Source organism: Lathyrus oleraceus, chromosome 2, assembly GCF_024323335.1.
Source record: "Lathyrus oleraceus cultivar Zhongwan6 chromosome 2, CAAS_Psat_ZW6_1.0, whole genome shotgun sequence".
Classification (NCBI taxonomy): domain Eukaryota; kingdom Viridiplantae; phylum Streptophyta; class Magnoliopsida; order Fabales; family Fabaceae; genus Lathyrus; species Lathyrus oleraceus.
In genome coordinates this window covers 351,209,941-351,227,860 of record NC_066580.1, presented here as the reverse complement: position 1 = coordinate 351,227,860, position 17,920 = coordinate 351,209,941, and the positions used below count along the sequence as shown (strand labels likewise).

At 37.0% G+C, this 17,920-nt stretch overlaps 1 protein-coding gene across 2 annotated transcripts; it reads left to right on the top strand.

Annotated features, from left to right (window-relative positions):
• Positions 1-2,256: 2,256 nt before the first annotated feature.
• On the top strand, positions 2,257-11,677 carry LOC127119477 (protein SHORT ROOT IN SALT MEDIUM 1). 2 transcript variants are annotated; one of them, XM_051049711.1, is made up of 21 exons: positions 2,257-2,482; positions 2,582-2,675; positions 2,825-3,022; positions 3,121-3,414; positions 3,562-3,665; positions 3,928-4,605; positions 4,711-4,756; positions 5,411-5,503; positions 5,687-5,742; positions 6,568-6,676; positions 7,587-7,798; positions 7,884-7,947; positions 8,256-8,429; positions 8,559-8,586; positions 8,763-10,024; positions 10,104-10,178; positions 10,285-10,359; positions 10,443-10,982; positions 11,100-11,141; positions 11,232-11,294; positions 11,370-11,677. In XM_051049711.1, exons 2-21 carry the CDS (start codon positions 2,607-2,609, stop codon positions 11,457-11,459), a joined length of 4,272 nt encoding a protein of 1,423 aa, XP_050905668.1. In that variant the 5' UTR covers positions 2,257-2,482; positions 2,582-2,606; the 3' UTR covers positions 11,460-11,677. The 2 variants fall into 2 exon arrangements, with proteins under 2 accessions (XP_050905668.1, XP_050905669.1); XM_051049712.1 differs by having other exon boundaries at positions 2,258-2,482; positions 3,592-3,665.
• Positions 11,678-17,920: the final 6,243 nt, after the last annotated feature.

The window sequence follows — 17,920 nt, the reverse complement described above, 5'->3', positions numbered from 1 at the left end:
TAGGTCACTCATGTCCCTCCTCATGCTTCGTGGAGTACCCATAAACTGTCTTTATGGTCATCCAGTTACAGACAATGTTTGATCAACAATAAGGCACTCGACTCTACATCTAGGGTCCATAGTATTTTCAGGTCGAAGGATGGTATACATCATTATCACCATGAGAATAACTTATGACACTTTGCATAACATTCTATATAGTATTCTCTTAGCGAGTCAATCCAGTATAAATATTACTCTTAATATTCATACCTATGTTTAAGACTTGATAACTCCTTATCCATGATCCATGAGATGTGATAATCAGTCTATATACATAATAGTCTTAACGCTTTAATGTTATCCCACTTCACAATAGAGCTCGACTACGAATACTTTAAGAATAGTATTTTTATGTTTAATGGGATCTCATGATTAAGTCACACTTGATACATTAAACGGACTAGCTATTTTAGGGACTTTGTTAAATAAATATAATAAAGAAAAACCCTTTTATTATTAATAAATAATTCGATACAAGTACCAAAAGTATTGGCCTCTAGGGCTTACACCAACATATATATCATATTATAGTTTTTTAATGCAATCCGAAAAGTTATATATTTGACAAGGGGTTGGAAAAACACTTAAACCTTATAAGGTATAATAAACTCATCTTCTAAACAAACCTTAACAACAACATTCATCAACAACAAACCTTAACAACAACATTCATCAACAACAAACCTTAAACAATACAAGATAAAACAAACAACTTTTACTAACAACAACAAAATCATCAACAACATAGCATAAACTATATACAACATATAAATTTTATTACTAACAACAACAACATATCAACTCATAAAATATTTCAGAAACGTACATCTCCTAGAATGACATCCACAATGAAAGGAGGATGAAGTGAAAGTTATAAACTTGTGTTAAATTTGAATGAATGTCATTCTAGGTCTTTCACTCATCTTAAGTTATACACGTCATATTATCCTACAAACATTATGAAATAAGCCACTGAAACGTAAACAATGATACATAAACAACATAGTTCACTTCTTAGGTTATACATTCACTCATATTAAATTAACTTCTAAATAGATTTTGAAACATAAACTGTTGTGAAGACGAACATGTAATGTAGCAATTTCCTAAGATTTGATGCAACAAAGGTAACCCTTCAAAGAAGACGAGTTCACTGCACAAGTTTGATGGTTCCATTTTGAATGTTTGTGAAGAAAGATTGTCGAAACATTAATGGATATTAAGATATACGAGAGAGACAAGTGGGAGATATGTTAATGTTTTATTTTAAGAGAGACGACTGTTATGTAGTGAAGTGAGAGATAATTTTGCTTATATATAAATATGTAAAATCTTTCACCAGGTTCATAATAAGAACCATGATGAAATGATAACACCTTACACCACGATTGATAATATGAACCATGATGATATACAAGGAGAAACCTATTTTGTAACCAAAAAATAAAAAATTGTTGGTGTTGAGTTTCGAACCCCTACTAGGTAGATTTCACCACAATTGCTAACTATGACCGTAGTCAAACGTCCTTGGTAAATAGAAAAAAAAGCACAAAAAAAGAGTCATTACCACGATTAACAGGAAGTCCGTTGTAATCTGGTGTTACAAAAAGTCTATTTTCTACAAGAGAAAAATCATATAGGCCAAAAAGGCAGATATTAATGAGGATGATGTCATAACATTGTCACCGAGCAGAAAGTTCTAGGACTTGAGAACATGCATATATCTTTCTTAAAAAAACATCCTATCAAAGCATAAAATGAAGGCAAAACTGTTGAATCACAAAACAAATCAAACCCTGACATTTGGCAATATAAACGATTTTGATTAAAACTAAAAGAAGGAAACCTACATAAATCCTAATAAGACTCCTTTAAAAGAAATAACAAACACCACAAGGTACACATTTCTAGAAAATCTAAATAATTTCATTCCATGTCCTGGTCACTCATTGACTTAAGCGTTGAATTGTCTTGCATGTACCACCTCCAACACATCGTCGAAATCGAGAAAGAGCCGAATAGTATCATATACATATTGTGTAATTTTGTGTTCGGAGATTTTGATCTCACTTAAGAGTACAAATATTCTAAAATTTCAAAAATGAGAAATATGTTTTTGAAGGAAAAAAAAATTAAGTTTTTTTTTACCTTGTTAACTAAAAGGATATTTTAGACTTTTTTGATTGTATCTTTGGTGGATGGGAGGTCTAGGTAGAGTCGCAATTAGATTCCCTCTAAACGAAAACCCTTGCGTCATTCTCATACTTGGTTTTTTTCACAACTTTGGAATCGAGATAACGCACACAGAGTTTCACTCACTCTCTCTTTTCAGCTCCTTCTAGGGTTTCTTTGCCCTCTCTTTTCCTCCATTTGAGTCAATCGCTTTCTCATCTTCATAGTCTCCCCACAAATCCGCGTGTCGCGATTGTTTCTTCAATCCGTGAGTGAAAAATTCAAATCAAGAGGAAAAATAACCCCAATCTTTTTCGTTGTTGTTGTAATTCTAACGAGCGATTTGATCAATTCTTTTTGGTTTCAGGATTGGTCGCTCTTGAACGACCTACATGTATTCTTCCAGAGGGAGTGGCGCTTACGGCCAAGCGTACACAGGTCAATCCGGATACGGTCAAAACGTAAGTGTTTCGAAATATTTCAACAACTTCTCTTATCTTTCAGTATTTTTCATTAAATTGTTTCATAAGTAAATTATCATACTTGAAGAGTGGATTTTTATCAATAGCTTGGTAGATTATGAGGTTGATTTTGGATTTTGTGACTGTAGCTGAGTACTAATTATTCCGGAGCTTCCGTTGGTGGACATGATGCTGCCCAGCATTCTGCAGCTTCAAGGCATTCAGGTATATTAGGTAGTTCTCAGGAGGCTGACGTTGGTAACTATAGGGCTCATACCGCTGTTGCTCAGTATGGAGGACAGTATAGTTCTGTTTATGGGTCAGCTGCTTTGAGCACAGCTCCGCAGGTCAGCTTTTATTTTTAGTCTCTCATTTTATATACTTTATTATGTTCATTTGCCGTGCTTCATGTGGAGAATTGATTGTATTTTTTTCTCATGTACAGGTTCCTTCATTGAGTACCAAGGGAGCTGCTTCATCAGCTTTAGATGCTCGTGGAGGGTATTCTTTAGGTGTTTCAGATTCACCCAAGTTTGCTTCTGGTGACTATGTTCCCTCTTCAAGCCATGGGTATGGCCACAAATCTGATCAATTGTATGGTGACAAGAGTTTGGATTATTCTGGACTAGATAGAAGGCAATATGGAGAACGACCGAGTGGTTACGTTGGTAGGGATTTACCGAGTGATCAAACTGGACGCTATTCTACTGATGCTGTTGGATACAATCATCCACATCAGGTATGTTTTACTCCTAGAAAGAGATTGTGGTTGCTTTATTGGTTTATATGAGTGTTTGTGTTAGGAACCTGTAAGTCTTACCAATGCACTTTAGGTTTCATGCATGCTTTTTTATTGTAATCATATTGCACTCATTATATAATTCAGCAATCAGAAATTTATGACCGCATTGATCAGGGAACTTTGCTTCGACAAGAGCAATTGCTGAAATCTCACTCTCTGCAAGCTGCTTCACTGGATGGGGGGGCTAGGTATTTTCTTTCTCAAGTTTTATTTCTCGAAAAATTTGCATCATGTTTGTTTGTCTAATGCTCTGCTCAATGATCACTTGAAAATAATATTATTTTGCTTAATGAATATGGTTCATTTTTTCTATTCCGGGGGTTTTATGAAAAGCAGCTGTTTAATCTAAAGTTTCTGATAAAACTGGGCTGAAGCTGTTCAACAGTGCCTAGATGTGTTAAATAATTAAAATATTTCTACCTACACTAAGTAGCGACCCGTTTCTGGCAGACAAACTGATTATCTTACAGCTAGGGCTGCTGCAAGTCGCCATCCAACCCAAGATCTAATGTCTTATGGAGGAAGGATCGATTCCGATCCCCATGCTTCATCAATGCTAAGTGCTACTTCCTATAGTGGACAACATGCACCATCAATACTAGGAGCAGCACCAAGGAGAAACGTGGATGATCTTTTGTATTCCCAGAATGCGTCAAATCCTGGTTATGGAGTGAGCCTGCCACCTGGTAGGGACTATGCCAGCGGAAAAGGTATTCATGGAAATGCTATGGATTTAGATTACCCAGGAAATCTGCTGCCACATGGTGGACCTACTGATCGGAAGGATGACCGGGCTAGTTATCTTCGGGAATTTGAACTAAGGGAAGACGAACGACGTCGGGACCGCTTGCGTGATAGAGATAGGGACAGAGAAAGAGACAAAGAACGTGAACGATTGCGAGAACGGGAGCGAGAACGAGAAAAGGAGCGGGAAAAGGAGCGCATGTTGGAACGGCGTGAAAAGGAGAGGGAGCGAGAACGCAAACGAGCACTTGAAGTTAGGCCTGAACGAACTCCAGTCAGATCCTCCAAGGACCCTCGTAGTACTTCAAAGGATCCTCGCGGGTCGTCTTTGACGAAGGAGGGGAAATCTTCACGACGGGACTCCCCACATCGTGCTTTACATAGGTGGATGATTTTTCTATTTCTGCGTCCTGCTCAGGTTCTGAATAACTAGCTGCTTGTATATCTTGCAGCATTTTGTAACTAACTTAATGTTCTGTTATGCTGAAGGCACCGTTCACCTGTTAAAGAAAAACGGAGAGAATATGTCTGCAAGGTAAAAGGAATGAGAACTTAAACTATGAGAATATCCCTCTTCAAGGAGCCTATTGTCCTGCTTTATTTTCCTCTGGAGATCCTTGGATAATTGCTTAAAAAGATATATTAATTCCTGTTATAGCTATTAGTTTTGCACTTGAACTTGTTTAAAACGTTGGACTCAGGTTTATTGAGAAGTTCACTTCTGCTCTCTACTTGTCCAAATGATTCAATTTAATGATGCAGGGGCATTTCTGTTTTATTTGTTTCCCTTTCTCTTCAAAGTCGTCGTTGAGCATCCTCAGAAGTCTTGTTTACTTTTGGGTTTTAATTGCTCTTTTCTGTTACTTTTCTTCACACCCATGTGTTTTTTGCATTTCTTCTGTCTGGTGATTCGTTCCTTTTTATCCCTCCTTTCTATTTGTTCCTTATTGTTGGACATTGCTCTTAATTTTGGGACGTCTTTCAATTAGTACTCAGCAGTTCTCTGCAGCCTTCACTCAAATCTTGTTAAAGAGCGTATATGATTTTAAGAGTATTTCTATCCTTATTGATTCCACATAGAACTGTTTTCTGTTTTGTTCTTTTGTCTATTATATTACTGTTGCATGATTTCTTAAGTTATATTAGTTATATTAACTGTGAGTTTACATTGCCTAAACTACACGAACAGGTTTACCCTTCTTGCTTGGTAAATATTGAGAGGGATTACCTCTCAATCGATAAGCGGTATCCCCGACTCTTCATCTCTCCCGAATTCTCCAAGGTACACACGGGTTTACTTGCGTCCGGTAATAGTTATTTTTGGGGAGATAATCATTTTTTTCTAAAATATATCTCAATAAGCATATGCTTGAATTTTTAAGAACAAAATAAGCATATATCAACTTGCTTCTTTTAGGCTAAGGGCTCAATTTTGATTAGACATTATTTTGTTCATATGCTTCAGGCTGTTGTGAACTGGCCAAAGGAAAACCTTAAACTCTCTATACACACTCCTGTCAGGTACCTCTCTTCATGTCTCAAATGCTTTTGATTATTTGCTCTTCTAGTTCAAAATTTTGAGAATATATGTCTGATTTTGTAGTCTAAATATCTCTAATTTCTGTTTTAAGATGCAAACTATTTCTGTAATATTTGGTAGCTTTTGATTATTTACCATCAGTTCAAAAGTTTGAGATTTCATTTGTCTGTTTTGTAATTGGGATATCTTGAATTTCTCTAGTAAGAGAAGCACACAAATATTAATCTAATATGTGGTTAATAATATTTGGGTGGGATGTCTTCATGTGTAGAATATGTTCTTAATTGATTTTGCATTCCCTTCCTTAAGGTGGTTATCATGTTATTGTGTTTGAGAAATTAAAAGTAGAATGCATATGTTTTGAGCATGATTTTGTTGAAGAAGAAAGTGCCAGAGACACCTTTAAAGTTTAGTTGATTGGTGGTGGTGGGATGTCTTCATGTGTAGAATATGTTCTTAATTGATTTTGCATTCCCTTCCTTAAGGTGGTTATCATGTTATTGTGTTTGAGAAATTAAAAGTAGAATGCATATGTTTTGAGCATGATTTTGTTGAAGAAGAAAGTGCCAGAGACACCTTTAAAGTTTAGTTGATTGGTGGTGGTAACATTTCTATAGTATTTGGTTTCACAATATTTTGTTTTCCTGAAAGTTACTTGATGTTTTACCTTGTTTTTTTCTAATATAAAAAGCTTTACTCTTCATGCGTAGAATATGTTCTTAATTGATTTTGCATTCATTCCTTAAGGTACTCATCATGTTATTGTGTTTGAGAAATTAAAAGTAGAATGAATATGTTTTGAGCAGTTTTGAGCATGATTTTGTTGAAGAAGAAAGTGCCAGAGGCACTTCTGGCAAGCTTTTGTCGGGACAACCTACAAGTTCAGAACAAGGAAATACAGTTTGGAATGCCAAAGTAGGTTTAAGATCTAAGTTTTAAACTACACTTTTCTCTTTATTTTATATGATAAATTGGATTTATTTCTGTTAAATGTGATTATTGTCCTCCATATGTTGTCGCATACAATATTTTTGAGTTGTGTAGTTTTTTCTCAGTAGTAATTTAAGAGCAAAATATGTTTTTGAGATCTTTAACTCTATTGTTTGTTATCAAGAGACTTCTACAGTAGTATACAAATAATTGTTCATGAGAAGTGATCATTGGCCAGAGACCTTTAATTGTTCTTGATAAGTGGATTTGTTCTCCGATTATCTTCTAGCTACCCAAGTGTATTTTGGTTAAACCCATTGTTTTTCCTGCCACCCCAGCCACTATTCAGATGTCTTTTGCTCCAAATCTTTTTCCGTAATATTTTAATGTTTTACTGGAAAAAAATGGCCCAGCACACTATTAATTTTGTTCCCTCTAAGTGTATTTTGGCTAAACCCATTGTTTTTCCTGCTACCCTAGCCTCTATTCAGATGCCTTTTTCTCCAAATCTTTTTTCCCTAATATTATAATGTTTTACTGGAAAAAAATGGTCCAGCACACTATTGATTTTGTTCCCTCTAAGTTTAGGCATGTTGGTTGGTGCTTATTTCTGAGACGGCTATTATCTGTTACTGCTAGTTCCCAGCCAGTGTTCTATTTCCAGCAATACCCACCTCCCTCTCCCATAGTCTTCTGTTTACTGCTCATCCAGTTACTGCTATTCTGCTGACTGCTCCATGCTGCTACCAAGTTCATATTTATAGGGATTATTCAATTTATGGGTATTTGGTGTCATATATTTGGTCTTCTGTTTGATATTGATATTTTAACTGTTTTATTCTTGAGATTTGGTGTTTTACTGTTTGAATGAGTAATTTTTCTCTTCCTGTTTCAGGTAATTTTGATGAGTGGGCTTAGTAGAGGTGCATTGGAGGAGCTGTCATCTGATAAAATTGTTGATGACCGCATTCCTCATATTTGCAATTTCCTTAGGTTTGCAATCCTTAAGAAGGATCATTCTTTCATGGCAGTTGGCGGTCCATGGGAACCTGCTGATGGGGGTGATCCATCTAATGATGATAACTCTTTGATCAGAACAGCCCTTAGGTTTGTACCTTAATATCATGACATGATTATTGCCGTGAAAACTTGTGCTTATTGAATAATGGATATTCCCCCTAATTTCTTACAGATACTCTAAGGATATTAGTCAGCTTGATTTGCAAAAATGTCAACACTGGAACCGATTCCTTGAGGTATTAGTTTATTTTTTGACTATTTATTGTAGTTTACCTGTATTTAGCTTAATTTTTCTTTGCTACAAGGAGCATGTCAATAACTATCATTTGAATTGTTCACGTCTACTGCTGTAGTTTGTATATCCTCATGTCTAAGGTTGATGAGCAGCCTTTTTACATTTGCTTGGTTTGATGATTTTTGTAACATCTGTTGACTCTTTGTTTCTTTTGTTAATATTTCTTTCATTCGAGATTATGTTATATCTTTGTCATATAATCTCATTTAACATAAAGTTAGTTACCAAAAGCTGTTGCGTGTTTTCCAGATACATTATGATAGAATTGGTAAAGACGGTTTCTTTAGCCACAAGGAGATTACTGTACTATATGTTCCCGATTTGTCTGACTGCCTCCCTTCATTGGATGAATGGCGTGATCAGTGGCTCGCCCACAAGAAAGCTGTGGCTGAAAGAGAACGTCAAATTTCTCTAAACAAAGAGGTTTGATTTTATTTATTAGTTTAGTTCGTTCCATTCATGATTTTTTTGGATGAATTGGATTGCAAAACACTGGTTGTTTCCATATTTTCTCTACTATTAACTTTTACTCTTGTTTTGGTAATATTTCAGAAATCAAGGGCTAACAAGGAATCAAATGGTCAGTAGACTACTTACTTACACCTTCTTATCCCGATCATATACAGTTGTATCTTTCTAATTCACGGCTTCATAGACATACTCCTGTGCATGACTTAGTACCATTTTCTTCTCACCCAAATTTTATTTACAACTAGTTTTGATTATTTTTCTTTTTCAATAATTTATATAAATCAGGTAAGAGGAAAGAATCTTCTGCATCTGGAAAATCTGATGTTAAGAAAAAAGAGAAAGATAATAGTGCTGTTAAGGATGTAAGTGAAAAAAAAGCTGGACTGAGCAACAGTAAAACTGCTAAGAATGATGCCTCGGCCATAGGTGATGGTAAGGGTGCAGAGAAAAAGCCAGGGGAAACTACCCCCGGTCAAACCACAGGAAGTGTTAAGCCTGTGAAGAAGAAAATTATAAAGAAGATTGTGAAGAAAGTTGTCAATAAGACAAACGATACTGCCAAGAGACAAACTGACAAGCCAGATGACAAGGATGTTGCAGATAAAGTGGCTACATCAGATGTGCCTGTTGAGGAGGTCAAGTCTTCTGTGGGTCCTACTGGGATTCTAACTTCTGGGGAAGGTATTCTTGCGGAGGATATTCCTGTTGGTAAAAATGATAAGGAAATAAACAGTTTTGAAGATAAGCCTCTGGACAAGCTGGATACAGCAGTTAACACAGGCACCGATGATTCTACTGTGAAGACAATAAAAAAGAAGAAAATTATCAAGCGGGTACCTAAAAAGAAGGTGGTTGATGAGGCATCTAAATCTGTAGTAAATGAAGGAAATGTTGTGGCAGCTCAGGCACAGGATGATACCAACAACACTGACAAGCAGACTGCTGATGCCAACACCATAGTGACTGAGGGCAAAAAACCTGTGAAAGTAGTAGCCAAAAGAAAGTTAAAAGCACCGACTTCTGGGGTACAAGATGATGCAACTGATTCCAATAAAAAAGACCCGAAGTCTGATAAAAAGGATGAAGAGAATGCAAATGACGACACACAGAGCACTAGCAAGAAGGCCACTGATGCAGATACAAAAACTGTGCCGGTGACAAAGAAAATTGTCAAGGTAGTTCCTAAGAAAAAGTTAAAGCCAACAACCTCTGAAAAGCAAGAAGCTTCAGGCGATTCCAATAAAAATGAAGTGAAGTCTGACAAAGATGACAATAAGGATGGAAAAGGAACTGGAGAAAAAAGTGGATCCAAAACTGGAGAAAAAAGTGGATCCAAGATAGATAAACAGAATGCCTCTGAGAAAGATACTCCAATTGTCAAGGGGAAACTGAAAGTTGGGGATAAATCAAAAGATGAGAAAGTAACAAAAGAGAAAGATGAGCCTAAAAGCAAATCGGGTAAAGAAGGGAAAGAGAAGAAGAAATCTGATGAACCTCCTCGGCACCCCGGATTTATACTTAAAACAAAATCGACCAAAGATTCTAAAGTACGGTATTTTTTGCTAGAAACATTTACACATACTATCTTATGTACACACTTTAAATCTAATGTCAATTCTTTAACAGCTACGATCATTGTCACTGTCTCTGGATTCATTGTTGGATTATTCTGACAAAGATGTTGAAGAATCAACAATTGAGGTCTGTTTACACATTCTTATTTATTTTTCTATGGAACATTTCTCTCCGTTATTTGTGTATCGGACCGTCGCTGATTCAAAATGGAATTTCCCTGTTATTTTTGCAGCTTTCATTGTTTGCTGAATCATTTTATGAAATGCTTCAGTTTCAAATGGGTAGTAGGATTTTGACTTTTCTTCAGGTTGGTCAAGGTTGCTTTTTGTCAGGTTATGTTTGACTTGATTCTCTAATGACGGTTTAACTAGGTTTACCATTTTTTTCCAGAAACTGCGTGAAAAATTCGTCACCAAAAGAGCTCAGCGAAAGAGGCAGCGGGAAGAGGAGGATAGTGCAAAAACGTCTCCCACAAAACGTCAAAAAGGTGATGATCCTTCTGTTAAGATTGAGACAAATACAGAAACATCAAATCCAACTCCAGCAGATAACGAGAAAGCTGTTGCCGAGAATGATAATTCTAGCAATAAGGAGGAGGATGTGAAGATGGAAAATGCATCCGATGAGGAAGATCCAGAAGAAGAGGATCCGGAAGAATATGAGGAAATGGAAAGTGGTAGTCCCCAACAGGACTCATCTGATGATAAAAATGCTGAGCTAGAGGCTGATGCAAAGAATGAATCTGAAAATGTTACTAGCAAGGAGAAAGCAGCTGATGAAACTTCTAAAGGAGAAATAAAGGTTAAAGACGAGGTGAAGGAGTCCAAGGATGATGTTCAACTCAATGAAGAAAAGGAAAGCAAGGTTGATAAAATTAAGAAAGATGCCTCTGCTGTTAAAGAGGCTGTTGTGGACAAAGAATTGTTGAAGGTACCTGTTTTTCTTGTATACTATGTCTCAGTTGGTTATATATTGCTTTTATTTGGTCATCTATGTATCATAATTTAGCTTCAATGAAATAATGTTTTGATTTATTTTTAATTACAGGCTTTTCGATTTTTCGATCGGAATCGTGTTGGCTACGTTAGGGTAACAACCCTGGTTTTTATTATTTTTATTATTGTTTATATAGTTTATTTGCATCCTTCAAGAATGATAAAAAATGTTTTTTTTTTCTAGGTTGAAGATATGCGAATAATAATCCACAATCTGGGGATGTTCCTTTCTCACAGGGATGTGAAGGTGTGAAAACTTCCCAAGTTTGTTAGTTATTTTTGTTTCCCCACGACTCTATTCTAATGTTCTCTACAAATACAGGAGCTTGTACAGAGTGCATTGCTGGAGAGCAACACTGGAAGGGACGATCGAATACTTTATATCAAGTTGGTGCGGATGAGCGACATTTGAAAGTTTGCTTGTAATTTGACATTCATTGTTTTTGCTTGCTTTGGGAAAAGGATATGTTGTCTTTTATTATTGTTAGGGAAAGGGTAGAAACCTTATGTGTTGGGTCATATTTTCGTGCATGATTTTCATACATTTTTGAAAATTTTTATATTTGCTGTTTTTTAAACAGTTATGTAGCCCGAGTTGAGTATTTTTATATTTGTTTTTTCCATTTTAAACATTTGGATGTTAAAAGCACTTGTACTTGCAGCTTTTACATTTTATGTACATTTATGTCAATGTAAATGGTGATGACAAGAAGAATCAACGAAATGCTGATAAAGTTTTGGAGGGATAAAATTAGTATAAAAAAGAACTTAGATTGGTGTTGCATTGTATTAACCTTTTCATTTTAGCAATAAAGAGAAAAAACCCCGAAGGGTATAACATTAGAGTGCAATGACTCAAATTTGAGCGCTCTTACAACCGAAGTTTTAGGTCTAATGACATGGGGACTAGCATGAGTTTAAACTGTCACAAATGTGGATTGGTTCCTACTAAACCCAATCTTCCAACGTGTAGTTCCTATAGCTGTGCTCCTTCAGAATCCTTACTGTTCAAGCATTGCAGCAGCCATGCAGGGAGAAAAACCAAGTTAGCTAATAGCAAGGCCATGCAGCAGCCATGCAGGGAGAAAAACCAAGTTAGTTTGTTAGTTTGGATAGTCGCATTTTGCTTGAAAAGGTACTCAAAGCTTTCTCCATGCTGGAAATAGACGAACAACAAATCAATTATAAGGCCCTTTGGAAAAAAAGCTCTAGTTGTAGGACGTGCTTAGCTTCTTTCAAATTTCACTTACAATTTAAAGATGGTCTAGGTTGTTTCCAATAGACTAGTTGTTTTCCAATTCCACTCAGTTTGTCAATGGGTAGTTTACAGGTGAAACCAAAAACAGTTGTAGAATGTTGAAAAAACAAAAATTAATATTAAATTACTCAACATTATATAAATAATCATTAACATAAATTTAACATCTTATATCATTACAAACGAACGGTTCCGGAGATTACAATATCTTTAGAATATCTTTGATCGATCTTGCAATCATCACATCCATTTTAATTGGACCTTTCGATGAATAACGATAGTAAAACATTTATTTCACATAACCTTTAAGTCTCCATCCATATTCCGTTCAACCATATCTTTCTTTCATCATCAATAGAGGATAAACAATACTCGAGTTTGTCAACATTATCACAGGATATCGCAAGAGAGCATTCAGTTTGGATTTTATATCAATGAGAGGTGTGCCATCAAATACCATAAATTGAAGTGGAGATTTGCACCTATGAAATACACAAATGCAAGTTGGGGGATATGTACTCCTTTTGGTGTGTTGTATTTTTGTAAAGAACATGGGATGAGAGACCCCTTATTTATGCAAATCTTAGACCAATTTGCTCCTTAAAAACATTATTCTCTTATGAGGGCATATTTTAGAGATGCATATTCGAACATGTCCTACTTTTTTTTTACAAATAAGGGTGTTTACGGAGATGCACATCCATAAAGTCTCCTATTTAGTTGATTTAACAATTAAAACACGGTGTGTTAGGAGATGCATATTCAGAATCAAAACCCTTAGCAATATTCATATAGAACCAAGATATATGCATGAAAAAATTTTGAAAGAGAAAAAATGTCAAAAAATTACTGTCAAATTCTACAACGTTAATGAATAATATATATTAAGTAAGTCTCAAATTGTATCGGGATTACATCATTGATAACATTACATATAAAAAATACGTTACATTGTTAGATAAAAATTTAAATTCATCAAAACATGCGTCACCATCTAAATATATATATATTAATGGTTCTTTCTTTGACATTTCCTTATTTGATTCTCTTTCAATGTCGTCCAACTTTCATAACTCTTTCGTCCTTTCCATAAAGTGATTCGACTAAGTTTCAACCTCTTTTGTGAAATGTGACATCCACTTCGGTGATGTCTTTGATATAGGACACCCCAGTTTCAAATAAACTTTAACAAAATGTTGTGTTTTTGAAAGCCATCCAACACACATGATGCGTCCAGATGGATTTTGACGTGGCCTACTCTGAAGTGAGAAAAAAGTTTATGAGACATCATAACGTGTCAAATCAATACACACGCTATCATAAGCACTTTCTATAAGATGTTCTATTTTAGGAAAGCACATCCATTTTTCAAATGGTGTCAGACCACTAACACAAGGAACAAGAATATATAGCGACGTGTATGATTTCTCGTGCATTGTCAACTCTTGTATAAGATGATGGCAGATAAATTGGTGGTCGTGCTTTCCTTTATCGAGCAAGCCAAAAACAACTCGAAAACCACAGTTGCCGCTGTAACACCCCGATAATAATAAAATAATTATTTAAAATTGAGTTAATAATTATTTATTAATTTAATTAAATAATTGGGAATTTTATTATTACTATTATTTGTTGGATTATCATTATTATTATTATTATTTGGAAAATATATAAGTTGGAAATAAGAGAAAAGAGCCTCATTTGGAACAGAAGGGTTTTCACGTGAAAAGTTGAGAAGCTGCAGAGAAGAGGAAAAAGGGCAAGAGAAAAACTGAAGAGCACGGTTGAAGAACGGAAAAGCTAAAGCTTAGAATCACCGGATTAACTCAGGTAAGGGGGGTTTATCGTCGATTAATGGGTATTATGGGATAATATGTCGTGGGTAGTGATAAGCCGTTAAGTTAGCCCTAATTGGAACTGTATATGCTGAAATTGATGTTGGTTAAACTGTGTAAAATCTGTAAATTGAATCGGTAGTTGTGTGAGTCTTGAATGTTAGACTAGGGCAAGAACCCCAACCAAAAACTTGAATCGGTACTACCAATTTACCAAACAAATTGTTATGTTTAGAGATGGTTTCAGATGAGGAAACGGCCGGAAAACCGGATCTGCGTAAGCTGACAGAACCCTGGAATAATGCAGAAAATCTGAGTCTGCGCGCGAGCGGTCGACCATAGGGTCGGCGTGCGCTGACCCGTGAGGCATGCGCCGACTGCATGCGTCGACGCAGGGGACTTTTGCGCTGACCCGTGAGGCATGCGCCGACTGCATGCGTCGACGCAAAGGAGTTTCGCGCTGACTCCCTCCAGTTGAGCAGAGTGGAAAAATTGGATATTTAATGTGGTGTACATAATTGAGAGCTGACCTATGTTGGTATACGATGTGATAGGGAATTATACCCCGCTGTTGTGAGCAGTATAAGTATTAGTAGAGAGTGCTAATACTGTGTTTAATTGAATTGCATAATAATGATGTGTTGATGATGTATGATGGCATGCATAGTGATGTGGATGTATATATTATGCCTGTGTTGTGAATGGACTGTTGTATGGCTTATATGTGTGAGCTTATGTCCGTTGTGAATTGTTGTTGATGCTGCATTGCTAGATGATTAGCGTGCATAGCATAGCCTTCGGGGCTGTAGCTAATTCCCATGGTGAGGAATTAGTGAGTGAACCATTGTGGAGTTGTCGTTGATGTTTGCATACTAGATGATTAGTGTGCATAGTCTAGCCTTCGGGGCTGTAGCTAATTCCCATGGTGAGGAATTAGTGAGTGAGTCATTAGATCTCAATGAGTGGGACTAATGAGCTTAGTAGCCGTATCCGGAGGGATCGGTGAGCTTGAACTATATGTTCAAGAATAGTCGGTACCGCATGTGTAGAGTCTCATGGCATAATGAATGTATGGCATATAATATGAATGGATGTATTCCAGTACTATATGTGTGTGGTGTGTTGTGTTGTTGATGTTGATTGTGGTCAAGAATCTACTGTTAAGTATGTTGTTGGAACGGATATTGCTGTTGCAGAATGCGTAGTATGATTAGGGTGATTTAATGCGTTAATTACTTAACATTACATAATGTTGTATAATGCTTATTTATCGATTGAGGAACTCACCCTTACACCTATTTTTCAGGTAACGAGAAATGAATCGAGTAGAAGCTAATGCTTGGAGTCTAGAGTAGTTCTTATGGGTCATGCTCTGATAGATGTAACATCGGGAGGGGGTGTTTTAATTAATTTGATATTGGTTGTTGAATGATTTACATGTGTCGTGTTACATGCTTTACATTGATGTTGGATTTTATTCCGCTGCGAATTATGCAAAAGAACCTTATTTTGATTTAATAAATGAGCATGACAGGACATTTTGATAATTATGGTGAAATGGTTGTGTGACACCCTTCGGGGCATAATTACTCTGATGAATATATTGTTATTTGAAATTATAAAAAATTTTGGGGCATTTAGAAGGGTGTTACATTAGTGGTATCAGAGCATAGTCGGTCGAGTCGAGTCGTAGTTATTCCGTTTCCCCTGTACGGATAGGTGTTGTGTAACCCTATCAGTACTTATTGTTTTAGTTTGTTTGGGTTTCAGAATAGAGATGGCTGGAAGAGGTAGAGACGATGCTGCGATTGCTGAGGCTCTGGGTATGCTAGCTGGAGTACTTGGAGGGAATCCAAATGTTGTAGGAATGGGAGCTGCTCGTCAGTTGAGTGAGTTCCAGAAGAACAATCCTCCAATGTTCAAGGGAGCATACGATCCAGATGGCGCTCAGAAGTGGTTGAAGGAGATAGAGAGGATCTTCAGAGTAACTGAGTGTGCTGATAACCAGAAGGTCAGGTTCGGTACGCATATGCTGTCAGAGGAAGCTGATGATTGGTGGGTTGCTACCCGCACTGAGTTGGAATCCGCTGGGAATGCTGAGATTACTTGGGCTGTGTTCAGAGAGAGATTTTTGAGGAAGTATTTTCCCGAGGATGTCAGAGGAAAGAAAGAGATAGAATTCTTGGAATTGAAGCAGGGTAACCGGACTGTTACTGAGTATGCTGCGAAGCTCACCGAGCTGTCAAAGTACTATACTCCCTATAATGATGCTGCTGGAGAATTTTCGAAATGTGTGAAGTTTGAGAACGGGTTGCGTCCTGAGATCAAACAAGCTATTGGATATCAGAGGATCAGAGTGTTTTCTGACTTGGTTGACTGTTGCAGAATTTTTGAACAGGATTCCAAGGCTAGAGCAGAGAGCTATCAGCAGAGGGTTGATAGGAAGGGTAAGAATCAGATGGATCGTGGAAAACCGTATGCAGCTGGCAGAGGTTTTCAGAAGCAGAGTGGGATGAAGAGGCCTAGTGGGGGAGACTCTAGTGCTCCTGTTAAGTGTTATAGATGTGGTCGGGCTGGACATCGTGTTCATGAGTGTACCAGTGCTGAGATGAAGTGTTTCAAGTGTGGCAAGGGTGGTCATTTGGCTGCAGAGTGTCGGTTGAAGACTGTAACTTGTTTCAACTGTGGAGAGTTGGGTCATATCAGTCCACAGTGTCCTAAGCCGAAGAAGGAGAATCAGTCAGGAGGCAAGGTTTTTGCTCTATCAGGTTCTGAGACTTCTGCAGATGATCGTTTGATCAGAGGTACGTGTTATATTAATGGCTTTCCTCTTGTAGCTATTATTGACACAGGTGCAACTCATTCTTTTATATCCTTGGATTGTGCTGTGAAACTTAAGTTAGAGATATCTGAGATGTTGGGTAGTATGGTGGTTGATACTCCTGCGAAGGGTTCAGTGACTACTACTTCAGTTTGTTTGAGTTGTCCTTTGAGTATTTTTGGTAGGGATTTTGGGATAGACCTTGTGTGTCTTCCTCTAGTACAGATTGACGTTATCTTGGGTATGAACTGGTTGGTGTTTAACCGGGTTTCTATCAATTGTTTTGATAAGACTGTGATATTTCCTGAAGTTGAGGAAGAAAAGAGTTTGTTTCTATCAGCGAGGCAGGTGAATGAGGAAGTGGCAGATGGGGCAGAATTGTTTATGCTGTTAGCGACTTTGGAGGCTAAAGATAAACTGGTGATTCGTGATCTAGCAGTGGTGTGTGACTTTCCTGATGTATTTCCGGAAGAAGTGAATGAATTGCCGCCAGAGCGTGAAGTTGAGTTCTCGATTGATTTGGTACCTGGTACTAGACCGATATCGATGGCTCCGTATCGTATGTCTGCTATTGAGTTAGCTGAATTGAAGAGTCAGCTGGAAGATCTGTTGGATAAGAAATTCATTCGTCCGAGTGTATCACCGTGGGGTGCACCAGTGTTGCTGGTTAAGAAGAAGGAAGGTACTATGAGGTTGTGTGTGGACTACAGGCAACTGAATAAAGTGACGATCAAGAATCGGTATCCCTTGCCGAGGATTGATGATTTGATGGATCAGTTGGTTGGTGCGAGTGTGTTCAGCAAGATAGACTTGAGATCTGGGTATCATCAGATACGTGTGAAGACTGAGGATATTCAGAAGACTGCTTTCAGAACAAGGTATGGACATTATGAGTATTCTGTAATGCCTTTTGGTGTGACTAATGCGCCTGGAGTATTTATGGAGTATATGAATAGGAT

Excerpts from the sequence above, each read along its gene's own strand:
- LOC127119477 (XM_051049711.1), top strand. The coding sequence starts at position 2,607 with ATGTATTCTTCCAGAGGGAGTGGCGCTTACGGCCAAGCGTACACAGGT. Across the intron at positions 3,666-3,927 it reads TCACTGGATGGGGGGGCTAG|ACAAACTGATTATCTTACAG; the intron begins GTATTTTCTTTC and ends CGTTTCTGGCAG. Across the intron at positions 10,025-10,103 it reads AATCGACCAAAGATTCTAAA|CTACGATCATTGTCACTGTC; the intron begins GTACGGTATTTT and ends ATTCTTTAACAG.